This window comes from Oreochromis aureus, linkage group 2, assembly GCF_013358895.1.
Source record: "Oreochromis aureus strain Israel breed Guangdong linkage group 2, ZZ_aureus, whole genome shotgun sequence".
NCBI lineage: Eukaryota > Metazoa > Chordata > Actinopteri > Cichliformes > Cichlidae > Oreochromis > Oreochromis aureus.
In genome coordinates, this window is record NC_052943.1 from 8,571,702 (window position 1) to 8,591,440 (window position 19,739).

The following is a 19,739-nucleotide window of genomic DNA, read 5'->3' on the forward strand; positions in this document are numbered from 1 at the left end:
CTTCTTTTGAAAAAATTGTCAGGAATGGAGTGGAGAAAGGCTTTGAATTAGTTCACAGAGGCACTTTGACTCTTTCCTTATGCAATGCCAGAGCAGGTCTGAAGGGTTTGTGCGCTGCAGTGTGTTTGTTCGTGTGCTGTCATCGAGCCTTCAGTGTGTTTGTACAGTTACCAGCTCTTAAACTCATGTCAAGGACAGCAGGCTTCATTGAAAGACTAAAGGGTTACTTCTCTTTCATTCTGGCAGCAAACAGCTGTCTGTGAGTCTTAGGGATGACAGCACCTCTACTGCTTTCCTCCTCTAAACTAGATCCTGGCCAGCTGTAGGGGGCTTTGGCTAATAGCCTTGTAGGCTTTTCACACTGTCTTTGCTTTCATTTAACTCAACCACTGGCTATCCCTGTGTTCCATTTCTCTATCCTCATGCATTTACACACTCTATCCACCCTGTTTCCAACATCATATTTAACACCCATGCACAGCAGCCAGGAAGCAAGATGTCATCTTCACACAAAGGTCATTCCTCCCATTAAGTTTACTGTAGTCAAGGTTCCTAATAGAGGCACACATGCTCACAAGCTTCTCCCTTTTACTCTATCCTATTTTCAGTTTTTTTATTTAATTTAATTTTAGTTACTCAGACATATCAGGTATGGAGAGCAATCACATAGTCTAGCGTAGAGGTGTTTTAATACATATATGACAATATTATAAATATTTCAATAATTGGAAGAGTTTTGGTTACAGACTGTCTCACTACTGTTCACTCACTGTTAGGTCCATAAATATTTGGACAATGATCCAAAGTTGGCAAGTTATCAATCCACAATGCGATTGAAGGGCAGACTTTCATCTTTAATTCAAGGGGTTTAACAAAAATATTAGAAGAAGAATAGAATAGAATAGAATAGAATAGAATAGAATAGAATAGAATAGAATAGAATAATCCTTTAATTGTCCCACAAGGGGAAATTTGGTTGTATCAGCAGCAAAAAAAACACACACATATACAAAAAGAACAGGACACAGAACAGAAAACAAAAAACACAATTTTTACATATTTACATCATGGACAATAGTTACCAGAGCAGAGTACAGTACAGTTGTTAAAAGTAGCGTACAGATAGAGTGCAAACAGAGCAGGATACTGAAAGATGTTTAAATAGTTAAGAATATTTAGAATAATTAGAAAAGTGCAGATTGTGTATTGTACCTGTGCATTAAAAAGTAGACATGTAACCTCCAATAGGTTAGTGTATATATAAGCTGAGAAAAGTAATGTGCAGTAACAACAGTAGAAGTTGTTACAGCACTGATGTAAACATCTATGTTTGTTGGGAGCAGTTTTGATTCAATTAATTGTTCGCATTAACTGTGATCTTTCAGGCAAAAAGATCAAGTGGGATTGTAGGATTGTAGAAATATTTCTAGGTTAAGAAATTACACCACATCTAGCCAAGTCAAGAACCCTCTCTAGGAGGTAGGTATATCATTGTATACAACCAAGAGATGCCTCCCAGAATAAAATACAGAATAAGAAGACCAGATTAGACTTTGCCAGAAAATATAGAAAAAAAAGAAAAAAAGATAAGATTAACTTGAAAAAGTGCAGAGAAGAAGAGAAACAGCTCATGATCCAAAGCAAAGCACATCATCTTCAAAGACAATATTATGGCAATGACATGTTTGGCTGCCACTGGAACCGGGTCACTAGTGTTTATGATGATGTGACTGCTGATGGAAGTAGCAGGATGAAGTATACAGTTCTGCCCTCTCTGCTCAGATTCAGCCTGAGAAATGCTGCAGAAATGATCAGACAGCCCTTCACAGTGCAAATGGATAATGACCCAAAACACACTGCAAAACAGAAGAGTTTCTCAAGACAACAAAATGGGAAACTTTTCAGTGGCTAAGTCAGTAACCTGATCTCGAACCAATATAGAGCAGCTTTTAAGTCATTAAATACAAAACTGAATGCAGAGGAACCGACAAACAAGCAGCAGCTGAAGGAGGCTGCAGTAAAGGCCTGGCAGAGCATCTCGAAAGAGGGAACGCAGCACTTGGTGATGTCCACGGGCTTCAGGGAGTCACTGACTACAAAGGCTCTTGATCCAAATATTAAAAACAATCCTCATATTTAAAATTATATTAGTTCATCCAATTAATTTTGAGTCTTTGAAAACGGGCGACTCTATATAAAAACTGCTGTAATTCCTAAACAGTTAATGCAATACATTTGTTAAATCCCTTGAATTAAAGCTGAAAGTCTGCACTTCAGTCACAATCTTGACTGTTTGCTTTAAAACCCACTGCGGTGGTGCACAGAGTCAGAAAAGGGAAAAAAGTATCAAAAAATGACCTGACTGTATATTATCAGTTTAATTATTCTGCAAAAAAAGACAACACACAATAAACAAAGTTATTGATGAACTTGACTGATGACATTATTGATGTGGTGCTGTAATGATATTTAGATTGTCGTGTGTTTTCTTTTTTTGACCACAATAGTCACGAAGGGAAAAATATGACACCGTGACAGCTCTACTCCAGCCCTTATAAAAGTCCTACTGGCTCAACATTTATTGAATTTTTTAAATTTTATAAATGTTCCTTATTCACCTGGCTTTTCTTAGCACAAAATAGAAAATTTGTAATTTGTCTCTGTGTTCACTCTTTTGAGCCTCTTATCTTTCCCATCACCTAGCCACCCAGCACTAGTTCATTAGCTTCGGTGTAAAGTGAATATTAGGAAACATTCAGTGACTTTCAGAATGCCACCAGGGACACTGGCAATGAAACAAGCCGCTATATAGTTTCTTGTAGCTGCCTTCCCTGTTTTAAAGATCCTCCCGAGATGTTTCAGCGATATCCCATTCTTAAATGCAAACATGCCAGTAATGGGCCTATCACGGGTGGACCGTGAAGCTTGACCTGACAAGAGCACTACAGTAGGCTGCGTGTCATGTCCTGCCACATCAGGACGTTGTCACCTGTTCCCCCAAACCTCAGCCCCCACTTATAGCCGCTGACAGCCACCATGTTTCACCAAGTGTTGACACAGTGAATGCCACCGACACTTATCTCCACTTGCCTTTGTCCTGTCCTAGTCCGGAGTGTCAAGGCCAGTTCCGGGGCGCTTAACGTCAGATATATGACTGACTGCTTTCATTGGAGTGAGAAGCAAAAGGACAAAAAGGTGGAGGTACAGGTAGTGAGAGAAAATAAGATTGCAGAAAAAAGGAAGGAGTGCTCCAAGCCCTCCTGGTGGGTTTCGCTTGCAGCAGCAATACTAAGGGGCTCAGCTCAAGCCTGAGTTATGCCTCCCACTGACACTCCAATCAGACCAGAGCCACTGTGAGGCAACTTGTGAAAGGTTGTGCCCCTAAGTTGCTTTTTAAAGCTCATGCTATATATTTTTAACTCCGACTGCACCTACCATCCAAACGCAAAACATTTGATTTATTCATTCATTAGGCAATTTCTTTTCCCGTAGTGAGACATTTATTTGCTGTTTGTGTAATACGTGCTGAGAGTGTATGAGTGTCACTGTGTAGTAGCTGCTGCATGACACCACGTCGCATTAAAATAAATGTGACAAAAGTGTACATACATTAGTTTTTTCTCCTCCTGCTGAGTTCATTCTTCATTGCACATCAGCTTTCATCTACATTGCCATCAATCACATGTTTTTTTGCTCATCTCCAAAACACAAGTTTGTTTTTGTCTTTCTGTAATATTCTGAGCTCGTTGTGCATGGAGTTCATATTGCAAATATACCAGCCTATGCATTAATGAATAAATCTCTGTTTCTTTTCCGCCACAGCTCTGTGCTAAATTTTGATTCTAAGAATATGTGTGTTGATGTAATGATGTGTTTGCCCCCGGAGAAGCGGTGAATCAGGAAGCAGCTTTTTATTTTGAGGTAGCCACTTAGTCACCTGCTTCACTAGATTAGGCCATTAACCGTGACCAAGTAAACTCTGATCTGATTGGTTAAGAAGACTTAGTCATTGGCCCAGATGTATCCGTAAAAGATTATCATTTCTCACTGTAAACCAGAATCCGATTGGGATTTGTTGCGTACATATCTTCCTCTGACAACAGATGAGTGAGAGCTGTATATCACATCTATGTGACACCTCCCACATCAGATCAACTCAATGAATAGATTAGAACAAGTGGAGCTCGAATGTTTTGTATCGCTCTCCCAAAGGGATTTAACTGTTGTCATGGAGACACGATGTGAATCAACAAAAGAGGTGACTGATAACATTGACATGACTAATCTCTTTTTTTTTTCTTATTTCTGCCCCCTGTTCCTTCTTCCTTTCTGCCATTCTCTTTGTATCTGTGGCCCATTTGTTTTGAATAGCTTGTGTAGGATATCGTTTTGCTGCTCCGAACCCCTCCTCCTCCTCCTCCTCCTCCTCCCTTCTCTGACTGTACTTTTCATGCCTTCTCACCCCATGCATCCCCTCCTCCTCTTGTCTAAGATAAGTGTGTGTACAGAGAAGTGTCAGCTATAAATCACATTTCACTGTGCAGCCTTCTCAGATACCAGCAAGATAAAGGAATCCATAAATAAGGCCACATCATATATAGTACAACTTATTGCTTTGCTTTAAAATGTAACAGGGCCATGAATAACCAAGGGAATAATGTAAAAAAAAAAAAAAGAAAGAAAGAAACAGGCTAAGTTCTCTTATAGAGGGTTACAAAAAAAAGGTGTCTGTACAAAATGCATTTAAGTAGTTGTCTTCTGTGTTGAGCATGCTAATGTGTTGGGGTGCATAACGATGAGGAGCGCCTGCAGATCGATGCAGATTAGCCTGTTCAGGATGTGGTCTGCGATTAGCTGTTCTTGAGGATTTTGAATTTTGGCTCTCAGTCACCATAGCAACCAGAATACAATACCATCCTTTTAAATCCGAGCCCATTGCTTTCTTTCCTTTTTTATTTCTCCTGCTCTCTTCTTAATATCCTTTCCATTTCTATCTGTATTCCTTTCCTTTCTTTTTTCCTTCCTTCCTCACAGTCTCTGTGTTTTTCTCTCTCCCTCTCTGTTCCGATGTCATCCACACTTTTTGCCCTCCTGCTCCTTATCATTCTCACCATTCTCAGGGCTTGTGGGGGGGACAAAAAGAAAGGCAGGGAGTTGGACAGAGACGGGGAGAAGGCGGGAGAAAAAACAGGGAGAGAGACAGGGGAGAGTCTGTGAGTGAAAGTGATACAAAGCGAGGGAGGGGGAAGGCAAGAAGCTGCACCGAATGCAGGGGGGAGCACGAGTGAAAATGAGAGTTTCTTGTCTTGTCTCCCAGCTCTAGCTAGCCAGTCAGTAATTCAGTCTATTCCTCAGACAGAGGCTTTTTTCATCCCTCTACCTCTGGATGTGCTTTATCTGGCTGGAGTGTCGCTCCAGCTGGGTATCAAAAACTGCTCCAGGAATAAAATAAACAGCATTTTGCCAAAAGTGAAGCGAAAATTTTAACTGCCTGCAATCCCAAGCAGGACTGTGCAAATAAATTGTTGCGGCATGATAGGCCTGTGTAAAAAGGAGGCGCGAGGTAGCATTGTGTAATTAGCCAGTGTGTTTTCCCTATCACTGTCAGGCCAGATTAGCCTTCTCCCTGCTTAGGAGATGTGTCAGAGTACCTCTCTCTTTATTCTCCCTAATGGCTTCCTGCATGTCTATATTAGGAAGTGGGTCTGCCTCCTGGGAGGCAATGCAAAACCAAATACAAGCCTAATAGTTTGGTTTATATGAAGTAAATGACTCACCATGTTTTTAGATGAGATAGCTGATTGCTATAATAGAGCTGAACTGCAAATAAAGCGTGGACAGTCATTTGTTTCTCGTACAGCTGATATGAAAAGAATAATGCTTCCAGTTCCATTAGTAGGCCAGAAGACTGAATGAATACAGCTGGTATCTGGGAGGTGATCGTCAGCTTGTCTGTTTGTGACCACTATGTGCTATAACTTCTTTATCTGAATCTGCGCTGACCCTTGATCAGAGAGGATGGACGGCTTTGTGAATATGTTAATGATGGCCGCTCTTGCAGACATACGAGACACTGGGGCCAAGCCCGTGATGGTCTACATCCATGGAGGGTCCTACATGGAGGGGACAGGCAACATGATCGATGGGAGCGTGCTGGCCAGCTACGGAAATGTCATCGTTATCACTCTCAACTACCGCGTTGGAGTCCTCGGTAAGCATCCTTTCCTCTCTCTGTTTTTTTTTTCCTTCACCTTATTCTTCAAGGACATTTTCTGGGGCAGCTTTGCAGGGCACCTAGCTTAGAAGTAATGAGCTCTGCTGATTGCCACATACACTCTAAATAAGGCTGAGAGAGAGAGAGAGAAAAGCAGGACTGTAAATACATGGACTGGCTTGTTGATGTAGTGCTCATGTATCAAAATCACAGTAATTGAGTGTGCTGCATAATGTGGGTTTGTTGTTGTGACTGGGGTTTAGAATAAATTAAGAAATTATTGAAATGAAGTAGAAAAAAATGATAAGATGGGCGTGATGCTGGAAGGATAGAGGAGTGCGGAAGAGTGTGCTGGAGAGAAAGAGAGGTTCTCTCTGAGTTGCGGTTGGTTGCATTGACTCATGCAGCTGAATCCCCTTTCAGACACTTGTGCATGTGTGTGTATGTGTAAGCCTGTGTGTGTGTGTGAGAGAGAGAGAGAGAGAGTGAGAGAGGGAAGGGAGAAGCTGAGAAAGAAAGAGTGAGAGAGCAAAAAGGAGAGACAGAGAGCTCCATGGAAACAGCTGCAGCAACACAAAATGGAGTTTGTTAGTGCACTACCCGAGCTTTGTACCTTTTCCATCCATCTCTCTGACACAGTTGATTTCCCTCCTCACTTATTTTTTTTTTACATTTAGAGTGGATGTGGCCTGACTACAAACAATTTGAATATAAAATGAAATTTCCATGTTGCTGAATTTCTTTAGAATATTGCTTCAGATTTTATCGAACTTGTTGGCAGCTGTTAGCATAAAGGATATAGCCGCTTTATTCTGTGTTTCCTATTGTCAGTAAATCCCACGAAAAGACAAAAACCCAGTCTTCCTCAGTGCTTTCAGACTTCACTGCCCTATCAGCCCAAACCCAGTTGCTTCCAACGTACTGTGAATATTTAAAAACATTTTATTTTCAGGCACAATTTAAAAGAAGCCCGAGTAACTTAGTCACCACCACTCAAAAGCAGCAAACATGCAAGAACACTGAAGAGAAATTGGAAAAATCATGAGGTGTTGAAACGAAGTGATTGAGCAATGCAGATAAACACCAAAAGCACAGTCGAGCAAACTGCAAAATCTAAAGATCGCTAACATTATACAACATTAGCAACCGTTGCCATTACACACTGAGCTGGCCTGTAGCAGAGCACGTGATTGTATTTAGCTGAGCATTTTGTGTATTAGCTTTCGGAGCTGCTGTATCATGTGCAGGATTAACAAAAAAACAAAAACCATCCAATGAATTATCATAATAAATGCATGCAACTGAGGAGGAAATGGCTCAGTGAATGTATTTATAGTTATAGAAGAACAATGTGCAATTATGGATTTGTTTATATAAGATGTGGATATAGGCATCATTCTGCTTTATTAGCTTTTTGGCTCCAGAAGAGACTGTTTTCCGATGGTTGGGATGCTAGCTAATGCTAGCAAGCTTGGTTAGTGTTGGGTGTAACACAAAACCAACATATTACTGTAATCACATTACATTTTTCAGTAAGGCAGTAATGTAACTTTACTGTACTAAAATAAGTAATTACATTACAGTTACAATTAGGTTACAGTTACTTGCAGATAAAGGAAATACTCTATATTTATCTGTACACTGTGAACAGAAGGAAAAAACAAACAAACAAATGTATTTTTCTCTGTCCGCACATTTGTGCTACAGTCAGCTGATTTCATCTCGTATACTGGGAGAAAGAAAGCGATCTACAGCTTTTGAGAATTGAAAATATCGGCATTACTTTGATTTTTATTGCACAAAAGGACAAAAGTGCAGTGGTGAAATGCAAACTGTGTCCAGGATGGAGCCAACTGCTATACTGCTAACACAACTGTGGCTCTCAGCAAGCATCTGCGCAGACAGCATGCTAACACAAAGCTAGCAAAGAACCCAGAGTAAATGGTGAAAGGAATGGTTTTTGTACAGCACTTTTCTACTCTACCACTCTAAGCACTTTATACAACCTCTCATTCACTCAGTCACACACACGTTCATACAAGCACTTTTTTCTTTATCTACGTGCTTTCTATCTAAAATTCACATTTAAACTGAGTGTAGCTTTAGCATCACCTGAGCTCATCGGCCAGACCCTGAATTTGAACCAGTAACAAAGCCAGTGATGAGCAGTGAGGCTTGCAGCTTTGTCACCTCCAGTTCCACCTGTATGTGTTTCTACAGTAGCATCACAGTGCCTTAAAAGCCTCGTTTTTTTTTTTACTTTGTAAGTGTTGTGGTCATATGCAAAAACTAAAAGTGAGATCATCTGTGTCCTCATTAGGATAGACAATTGCACTGATGTATTGAACTGTAGCCATAGGTTTGTATTGTTAACTTTTAATTATGTGACAATGGCTTTCAGGTCAGTTTATGGAGTAACAAGAAAGTAAAGTAACAATAACATAAAGTAACAAAGTTGAGTGCAGTATTACTTTTATGAAAAGTAATAAGTAGTTTGTAATAAATTACTTTTTTTGAGTAACAACCCCAATTGCACAATGCAAAGTCACCCTTCATACATATTTGATATATAAATTGCTGGGTGGTGCAGATAGAGGCAAATCATGCAGATTAATGTATTTCTACTTTGGTAAACAATTTGCATCACACTGGTTTCTCCCATCCACTGTGATTCTCTCCTAAAGTAATGGACAACTGGAAATGAAGGGAGATACAGAGTCTGTTTGAGGGCAGCTGGAGCTGTACGATTCAACTAGTGTTCACTTTTTCTCTTGTTTAAACAACTATCAAATAAATAACCAGAAACGTCCCTACTTCATGGTAAGTTGTGAAAATATGTTACTGTAACTTGTTTGCCGGTTGCACTAGTCCTTATACCCATGACTGCTAGGGCTGAATATTCACAGGTTGACACTGAATTAATGTGGTAAGGTGAGGTGAAACGAAACTTTGCTTCACTTTTGGTGTGAACGTACATTAAACTGTATGTGTGCATATGTACATATATGGTTACGGCCATAGATACCTTTGATTAGTGCTAAGAAACATTGACTTTCATTCTCCAAAACTGAAGCACGGACTTCTTGAACACACTGTTAACATTTAAAAAGTCACATCAAGCCATGCTATCAGTCAGAAAAAAATTAATAAATAAATATTAAAAATTCCATAGCCACCTGTATAATGGTCAGAGAACCTGATCAAGTCTCTAATAGTGATACTTTCATTCAGACTGCATATTTAAACTGTGGAGAGAAAAAAAATCTCCATCAGCAGCTCTTGAGGTTGTAGCTTGGGAATGCCTATAACAGTTAACAGTTGTTGAAAAATGAACTCCTCCCAGCTCTACAACCTGTGACGAGCTGTCACATGTGATTTATTTTTCAAAAGGGCAACAGACATGCGGGATGAAAACGACTGAGCTACAGTACATCGTGATTTGGGTTGTCAGGCAAATAAATTGTTAGCAGGATCAATTCATGATTGCTCGTAGTAGCCTTCATGACAGTTGTTTACAACAGTAAAAGTATAGGATGTCACCAGTTTTATATATTAAAAAAACAGTCTGCCTCAACTTGGTGCTCAGAGAATCCAACACATTAAGAGCGGGAGGGTGACTGCTTTATCCTCCAGGACATTGAGATGATTGCTGTGGTTGAAACACAGAAACTGCATTCATCCTTAGACTCTCTTTTTGATGGAGATCACAGAGCTACGGCCTATCGATTTTATCATCAGGATTGCTCACCTTGAATACCGTGTGTTTTCCTCTGTCATTTTTTTTCCCCAAGTATCATTTTGAGCATTGTAATCAGCCTTTGGGGTGGTAAGATAGTCAGAGGACTGGCTTAGCATGCTGCCTCATGCGCCTGCCCCTGGTTAAAGCTGAGCACGTAAGCCCAATACAGATTCTTGTTCATATTTCTTTCATGGCACTTCAATTATGAGTCAGATGTTTCTTCTCTCACTGCCACATTTCAGTAAATGTCATTCTACATGCGTGCACACACACCCTTATACACCACATACAAATACTCGTGAGCACCCATGAGCACATTCACACACATACTACCGGCCACATTTAAACACACACCCATGCACACTATGAGTGCAGGCATTGGGACAAAGCAACAGCAACCCCCACACACATATACTGATGTTGTTTGGCAGCTTGCACAAACGCACACACTCCAAAATGCAGTTCACAAAGCAGCTCTCTTGGTGAGCTCCCCAACAGCCATTCTGAGCAATGAGCGGAGAAGAAGCGATGCATGTAGTTGAGCGATAATGTCCATCACTGTAGCATGGCCTGATAATCTCCCTATGGTACGGCTTTAAACTGTTATTACAGACACACTCATATAAACCAAATAAAACCAGGGCCAGAGAGAAATCGCACCATGACAGACCAATTAACACTATGCTGTCTGCATATATTCGGCCATAAAGTACGAATTGTAATACTCAGAGTGTGAGAATTCATAATTACATGATTTTATTTCTATTTGTTTGCATTTTTATATAGAAAACGAGTGTCGTTAACAGTGTCAGCCCTAATCTACCCTAAACGGTATTAAATGGAGGGGATTAACTGCTTGTTTTGAATACACTGAACTGCAAGCTTTAACAGCTAGATAATATATGGTCATCTGACATGGGTGGGTGGGGGGAGTCTGTTCCAGCTGCGATAGGGCGAAAAGGCAGGGTACGCCCTGGATAGGTGGCCAGTGCATCGCAAGGCCAATACGTAGAGACAGGCAACCATTCACGCTTACATCCACACCTACGGCCGTGGATTGGGGGTCTCTGAGCTGTGGGAGGAAGCCAGAGTACTTGGATAGAAAACGTGCAAACTCCACACAGAAAAGCTCCAGCCGGGCCTGTGTCTCCTCATTGTGAGACGACTAAACCACCACAACACCTATAAATGAAGAATAAATAAATCATTAAAATGGTAAATATTTGCTTTGTTAAAAATTTTTTTTAAAAGAAAGCTGTTTTAATTAGGCTGCTTAAAGGGATGAGCGAATTAGACGAGATGATTTTTAAAGTGAAAACAGACAAGGCAACTCAAAGTACAATTTCTGACACTAATACAGCTCTCCCTCCGTCCCTAGGCAGTCTGAATAGTACATTAATAATGCAGTAAACACCTTTGAAATACACACAACAATCTGAATATTTAAATCGTTTTACAGAGAAAAAAAAATACACTTAAACTATTAGGCAACAACAGACACCACTAATGTGTCTGCTCAGAGGATTTCATTTAGAGGCGGAAAAACATTTTACTAGCAAGATTTCAATAAACTGAACAGCACCAAGCAATGTTAAATGTCAGTGATGAATGTTTTATTTATCCGTTCATCGATCCATCCATTTTCTGCTGCTTATCCGGGTCCGGGTGACAGGGGCAGACGTCTAAGCAGAGATGTCCAGATACCACATCCTACTCCTCCGCTTGTATATGTGAGGCATTCCTGAGGCAGCCAACAAACATAATCTTTCTGGCATGTCATGTGTCTGCCTCCCCCACGGGTCTCCACCCAGGAGGGCATGCCCGAAACACCTCACCTAGGGGGTGATCTGATGCCCGAACCACCTCAACCGGGAGTTCAGAGGAGCATTGGCTCTATTCTGCTTTGAATCACTGAGCGTCTAAGACTGAGCACAGACACCTGGTTGTAAATGTGATCTTGTTGTTTTAATCATTACCGACAGTATAGCTCGTGACCATAGGGGTGACTCGGATTGCCTGGTGTCACTTTCATCTCCACAGTGGGTTCTGTCTTCCACTCAACCTGTCTGACAGTTTCCCCCTCTGCTCTGCCCCCACTTGTGAACAAGACCCGAGATAATTAATACTTTTGTTATGTTTTTTTCTTTAATTTCATTTTCTTTAGACCGTTTTTACTCAAATGGAGAAAAATTATTGAGAGATGCTCAGTGTGTCATAAAATTTAGATTAATGCATTTGGTGTTTTCCGCAAGAGCGACCACAGTGGATTTAATGTGGTTTTATGATATGCAAATAGCTGCCAAAGTGAAGCACAGAAAAAAAAGAGAGAGAGAGAGAGAGAAAGAAACTGAGACTCAGGTGAAGTACTGGAAGAAGGAAGAGATGAACATGATGGAGGAGAGATGTACAGATTCATTTCAGATACCCTGATGTGCTGAATTGCCATCACGCCCGGTCCAATTAAAGAGGAATCTTCTGAGCTTCCAGCGCTGTTCTCTCATCCCCCTGTAGCTATTAGCCCTACGCTGCTGTAATGGTAATTATTGCTTCAAAGGGTGGACCACAATACTTCTGAGGCCCCATTTTTAAACTTTTACGTTTCAACCTTTCGCTGTTAAGATGAATGAGAAATAATTTCAGATTTAATCTTTAATTACACATTGACCCACCGCGGTGCGATTATTGCCAGACGAGATATCGAGCGTGGAGTTTTACACCGTCCGTGCTGTCCTGTTAGGGTTCGTCACACTCGCTCGGGTCCGAGGCTCAAGGAGCCGGGTCTGTTTACTAAAGAGGAACAGTGTTTGGATTTCTTCTCATTGATCTGTATTTGTGTGTGACAAAGAGAAAGAGACGTGCGTGTGTGTGCCTCAAAATGCCCACATGCATGTGTAGGTTGGTTTTTGGAGAGGGGGTGTTGTGTGCATGTGGCGCACGTGCACGTGTTGCGCATGCATGTGTCTAGTTGCTGCTCCTCTCTAATGATGTGTAATGAGTCCCAGTCAGAGGGGAGTATCTTGTATCACTGCTCTTTACAAATATAATTACTCACTGGCTCTCCAGAGCATGTCAATTTCCCAGTCTGTTGGGGGTGGTGGGGTTGATGGTGGGGGGGGACTTAATTACTAGTTTCCAAATGCATTAAAAATTAACAAAGGCCGCCTCTCTTGCCAAAACCCAAGGTGAGATTCATCCTCTCGGCCGTATGCTCTGAAAAGGAGAACGGTCAAGTACGGCGCGTACTTGCAGACGCCTTTCACCTCTGACGGGGTTTATATGCGACCTTTGATTTCTATCTTCCATATCTCTGCCATCACAGCCATTTTACTTCACAACCATCTCTGCTTTGGACTGTCACCTCTAGTGAAGTTGATTAGGCCTTCAAAAGTATAGTTTTAGATCCAATCACAATAACCTCAGCCTACAGCATGAGCGTATGTGAAAGCGCTCTCAGCACTGAGGCGGCAGTGTGGTGATTTAGCATTGATTTGCTGAATTGCCAGGGTTATTCTGTGTGTGGTAAGTGACTCTGTCTTTCTCTGTTATGCCCCTCTCCTAAACTAAAGATGGTGACTGTTGGTAATTCAGCCAGGGATTTGGGGAGCAGAGGATATTTGTGTCTGTGTGTGAACGATATTACAGAGCAAAATATAGTCCATTGCACGAGTTTGTGTAGTCGTTTTTCATTACAGAATAACTGCTGAGCTCCACTGAGAGTTGAGAAGCACCCAGTGCGCTCATGGCCTTCTGACCCAAACACTGTACTCCGCTGGATGTTGATTCAGTAGTAATACAACACGATGTCATCTGAGCACTTCTTGTCTGTGCTATAAAAGCAGTGGCCCTTTTTTTATACTCGCAGGAAAGTACTTTGCAGCCACAGATACTTCTCTAAGTGTTACATCATTTATACATTTATTATTGTACTGTATAATATCCATTTGCATATAAGATACATTGCAGGGACAGGCTTTGCAGGTGTTAGCACTGAGTGCTCAGAGAAAAAAGAGGTCCTTGGTCGGCTGGAGCCTTTCTGCATGGAGTTTTCATGCACCGGGCTTCCTCTCAAAGTCCAAAAACAGGCTTGTTGGGTTAAATGGTGATTCTAAATTGGCTGCAGGTGTGGATGGCTCTCGCCGTTTGACATCCACACCTGCACCACCAACTCAACACAGCTAAGAAAATGAATGAATGCAGGAAAAGATGCATTTCATAGTTTTATTGTATTGAAAAGGAGCTCCTTTTTACAAAGTTTATATAACACCGAGCTGCTGACATTACTATGTAACAGTGCATTGGATTTTGTAATTTTATCGTAGGGTTTTAACAGCTGCAACATATAATTAGTAACTGCAACTCCCTAATAAAATGTTGTGGAGTGAAAGTAAAACATACGGACAGACAGACAGCTATATTAAAGACATATGCATAAAGACTACATTTGCATCTTGCAGAGGTTAAGATTGCATATTAGACCAATGCTGCTTCTGTGCTTCTTGGATGATTTTCCACTCAGTGTGCGGACATGTAAAGTGATTAAGTGTAAGCAAAATAATCTGCATTTGCTTCCACAATATTATTTTAGCTTGTTATGATTAAATAGAACCCTTATCATTATTTTTTAAACCTACTAGTTCATGTCGATTATATAATCCGTCTAGCCGTGTCTCAGTTGTTACATCCCTCATCTGGGACCCCGCCCCCTGGAAAAAAAAATCTTTCTGAGTTACTACAGAGTAAAACTCAACATGACAACCTCCTGTGTGGTTTATTGACTTAAAATAAACCCTTCCCATAACACGGGGCTCCCTCAGTACATGTTCCTAGTCTCAGTCATTTTGGTTAGCATCTGATATATGAGCTCAGCACAGAGGAGAGGAATTCTCCAACAGTAGGTGGAAGAAAAAGAGAAGGCAGAGTGAGTTCTCTTTGTCTTTTATTATCGGGAGGAGAGCTGAGATGGATATTTACTTGTTTTCATTGCCATTTGGATGAATCCATCCAAATTAAGCAGAGAACAAAAACATTTATTCATCCTATTAATGTCAGGGAGTGAGGGATTGAAGTAATGGTTTTCATGCTCCAGTCTGCAGCAGCTTGTTGATGCTGCTCTCCTACAAATCACTGCCAGGAAATTAACTCTTAAGCCGCTCTTACTAGACACACTGCTACAAACGTCTGGCTTTTGCAAGAAAGGACCAAGACGGGAGCCTATTGTTTCTCAGTGTTTTTCCAGAAGTTGTTTCCTCTGTAGCTTCAAACTTGAAAAATATTGATTAAAACTAAAAGGGGATCATGCTGAGCAGGACTGAAGCCCACAGAAATAATGGCGCATTTATGTCAAACAGCATTTTCACAGCAGGACCGAGATTCTTCTTTGTGTGTGATGAGTTTGGAAGATAGCGCAGCTCATTTAAATGTGTGATGTTATTAACTTTTTTTTTTTTTAATAAATTGCTTTTTGGTTGTGAGAAGAAAAAAACCTAATTCATTACATTTCAAATGTACATCCTAGGTTGAAGCACAGAATTGGGCTTTAATTGGTACATATTGCATGCAGGGTGTGTCATTTCCAAATGCTGCAGGCTTTCCTGATTAAAAAGATTTAGTCCATTGTTGAGGGAGGCGAACCAATCAAGGCTAATTTTGTTTTCGCACACTGATGGCAGAGTCGAAAAAGCCAAAACCTGCAAATGAATTTCCTCACACTTTTGCCTTTGTGAGGTATTTTGCAGGAATGTAAAACCAGACAGACACGAAACAGTGTCTGTAGAACCACATATGTAGCTTCAACCAGGCAAAATGTCTTTGTTTTATACACAGCAGACCATTTTGCTCTTCAGCAGGAAAAGTGTGTGTGCAGTAGGTGGATAAATGAATTTATTTCATTTGGGATTTTTTTACAGGGCTACTTTGAAAATGTTTGCATTGGAAGTCTGGCTTCCTATCGTGTCTTCCTGGGAACTATTTACAATAAAGCATTTATTTTGTAGTAGCCATTGAAATGGAAATTAAAACTATTTTCTCTGTGTCTGCATTACTGCATTACATTACATTTTTGATATCAGCTTCACTGTTAGCTCATCACCTTCCTGTTGTCCTGTTAAGATGTAATAAGTTTGTAAAAATACAAATCTAAAAATATTTGATTGCCTTAAAATCAACTTATTAGCAAAAGCAAAAGATGTCTTTTTTGTCTAGAAGATGTTTAGGCTGACAACAGTCATTTATCGAAGGCATTTTTGGGGAATGGTGACCTCCTGGTGAAGTTGTCAGATTACATTTAGTCATTTTTTTGCCAAATACTAAAAGTACAACAAAAAAAAAAAACGTTACAAGAAGAACAGAATAATTGTTCAGCGTTACTTTGTATTGTTTCATTTTATTGTTGCTGCACCCAGTTGGACAACCCCCATTCCTTTATTTTGTAATGATCCCAAAGGCTGTAAGCGCATTCATCAAGCAGCCACTAAAACCCACTCGTGCAGGGCGTGTGGAGATGATTGGCCTTTACTCTCTGTCTCCTAACCTTTTAAAAATAAAAGTGTTAATTATGGCTGCTTATTAACAAATATTCACATTGTTATATGCTAGGTTACCTGGCTAATGTGGTATTTTTCAGGTTCTGAAAGGCAGGTCGAGTGCTGCATAATGAATAGAAAACCAAACCTGACATTCCTACCCTTTCCCATTGGAGTTATTTTTTCATGTTATTTCTGCATTGAAGTGTGAATAAGGTGGCACTTTGTTTTTTATTTTTTAGCAAAAAACTCTTTGAGTGCTAGTTTTGCAAACATGCGACTTACTCTTTTTTGTCGTACATATGCGCTCAAAAAATTAAAGGAACACTTTTTAATCAGAGTATATCATCAAGTCAATTCAACTTCTGTGATATTGATCTGGTGAGTTAAGTAGCAGAGGGGGTTGTTAATCAGTTTTAGCTGCTTTGGTGTTAATGAAATTAACAAAAACAATGACACAATCCCCAGAACAGCAATGCTTTTACAGGTGGAGTCCACTGACGTTTTCCCCTCCTCATTTTTTCTGACTGTTTTGCATTTGGCGAGGGTCAGTGCCACTACTGGTAGCATGAGGCAAATCCTGAAGCCTACACAGGTTGTATAGGTAGTCAAACTCCTCTAGGCGGCACGTCAATACGTGCCATTGCCAGAAGGTTTGCTGTGTCTCCCAGTACAGTCTCAAAAGCATGGAGGAGATTCCAGGAGATAGCCATTTATTTTAAAAGAGCTGGAAACGGCCTTGATCCATCAGCAGGGCCAATATAAAATGATGTGGCATCCTTTTGTTTCTAACACATCATCCAGCCTATATCAGTATCGATATCCAGCATGATTTCTTTTTCTCCATTGAGATCCGATATGTTTCAAGGTGTTCAAGGTGTTCCAATATGCATTATCATTTTCACCTTTTGCATTTTTCTTGTTATGTACTTTATTTAAGTACCGATAGTTAAGCACTCATTAACTAGATTTCTAACTTTGGCAGTTCATCCTATTCAGAGATGAAAGAGGTGGTAGTATCAACAACACGCATCAAAGGTTCTTCTACACAGTACGCCGTTCGTGTCTAGCATTTCTGACAAGACATCAGTTTTACATGGAGGCACAAAACATGACAGTTTCCATGTTTCACATTGTAAGACTTCTTTTCTTTCACAAACAGCTGCTATCTGATCATCTGACCACAGAAATAGTTTCTTTCTCCTTCTTCTTTTCCCCTTTGGTCAACAAGTGTTTGACAGAGTTTTATGGGATATGACTCACTTTGAACTTTGCTTCAGAACCTTCGAATTTTGTCATTTTCAAATCAACACTCTTGTGTTAAAGGGCATTAAAGAGCTGGTGTATGATTAGTCTGCTTTCCAGAGCCTTTTATTTAAGTTGAACCAACAGGTCTGAGTCATTATAGTAGATTTGTAAAAAGATGTACTACACTAGATTAACAAATACTGTGCGAACAAATAACTTGAAATCAGATTGCTGATGTATTGTTAACGAGAGTTTGTCCTTTTTCTTCATCCCAGCACAAATCGAAACAGGAACAAAGCTCATTATGTTTCATAAGCATGACATTTCGGAAAACTGTGACATTAAGAAATCAATTTCTATGGTACAGTAATGCGTTTCACTATGCAAAACAACCTTTGCTGTAGCACTTTCCAGAGATGAAAACATGTTTAGATGATTGCAGTACTCTCGCCAAAACAGTAAATATGCATTACAAAGACATCAAAGAGGTAACCCGACAATTGCTTTCATCTGGTCAAGGGGTCCTCTGTAGCATCTCATGTAAAAATGGAGCACTTCACCCAAAGATGGCAATATGAAGTGCACAGATGGAACAACGGTTCACTGGGAGAAAATGTCAACCTTGTGTCAGTCTTTGTGGTTGAGATGCTTTATTGCTGGAGGTTTGACCTTTTCTATTAGTGATGGAGCATGTTCTTCTTTAAGCTTTTATTTGCATCCTGAACACGGGTAAACATTATCCCCATTCCGTCTAGCAGCATTCAAAAATTAGAGTTTTTGCAGGCAGAGATTTGAGTGGTTTCTCAAAGACAGAAGACTAATATTTACCGAGCTGCTATCTCACCCATACTGACATGACATGGTAGAGCAACAAGAGATGACATTTCCATTTCCACTTCAGCACAATCTGACCCAACACAGAATCAGGGCCAGGGCTCCAATTTCCAGGTATCTGGATCTATCGCTGCCAATCTTTTTGTTTTAAAATGATCTTTACATTTAGTGCATGTGAGTGTGAGACTCAAATAAATAGGCAATTTATCATACATTGCACACACAGTGTTTTTTCTTTCATTCGTTTTTGTTTTGTTTTTCTTTTATTTTTGTTGCAAAAGGTCATTAAATCACAAAAAAATATGCATTTCAGAATTCCGTGTGAATCCCTAACCTTTCAGCTTTTCTTTTCAGAACCACATGACCTTTTAATCGCCATACCTGTGAATGAATGGGGTGGCTGTATGTCATCTACAAATCAGAAGGTTGGTGGTTCGATCCCTGGCTGCTCTAGACTACATGTCAAATACACTTGGGCAAGATACTAATCAAGCTGCTCTCCGATGTGTCCATTGGAGTGTGAATGTTACACAGAAAGCACTTAAACATAGAAGAAAATGCTTGTATGAATAGGTGTGAATGATAGAAGTGTATAAAGTGCTTTGTCCTCAGGTACAGTAGAAAAGGCCTTTATAAGAACCAGTCCATTTACAAGCCTTTGACTTTGTGGGAACTGCTGGCATGTAGACTGATTTATTGCTCAGCAGCTGCAAAATGACCTTGGTTTCTCAAGGATATAAATTAAAGTTTGTCTCACTGAATACCATATCACCTTATATCATCACATCATGAACCATATAGTTTTAACTGATGTGCTGTCGTGCTCATTCTGTCAAACTAAACCGCATAAACTCAAAAAAACAAGTTTCAAAGCATGTGTGAAAAAAAAAATGTCTAGAAGTTAATAACCAGTATGTGGATTAGCGTGTACTTCTAAATAATGCAAACCACTTTGCATTTCCACAACTGGGGTGAATTCAGTGGCAGAAAATAGCACAGTAAAAACAATGCATTCTGTATGGGATCTGCAAATTACTGCTGTGTTTCTCCGCTGAGATATTGACACAGGGTCTAAAAATCAATTAAATGAAAACAGCATATATCGTGGTATGAATTCTTTGAACAAATCTCATTCCATCACAAGATGACACCGCCACCATATATTCAATACCTGAAGGTGAAT

General features: G+C 40.1%; 1 protein-coding gene across 2 annotated transcripts in view; it reads left to right on the forward strand.

Moving 5' to 3' along the window:
- Positions 1-19,739, forward strand: part of nlgn3a (neuroligin 3a) — a 128,582-nt gene that overhangs the window by 39,664 nt on the left and 69,179 nt on the right. For both annotated transcript variants that reach the window (XM_031745243.2, XM_031745248.2), the window contains one exon: positions 6,062-6,211. In XM_031745243.2, the coding sequence (XP_031601103.2) occupies positions 6,062-6,211 (150 nt within the window). The remainder of the gene's footprint in view (positions 1-6,061; positions 6,212-19,739) is intronic.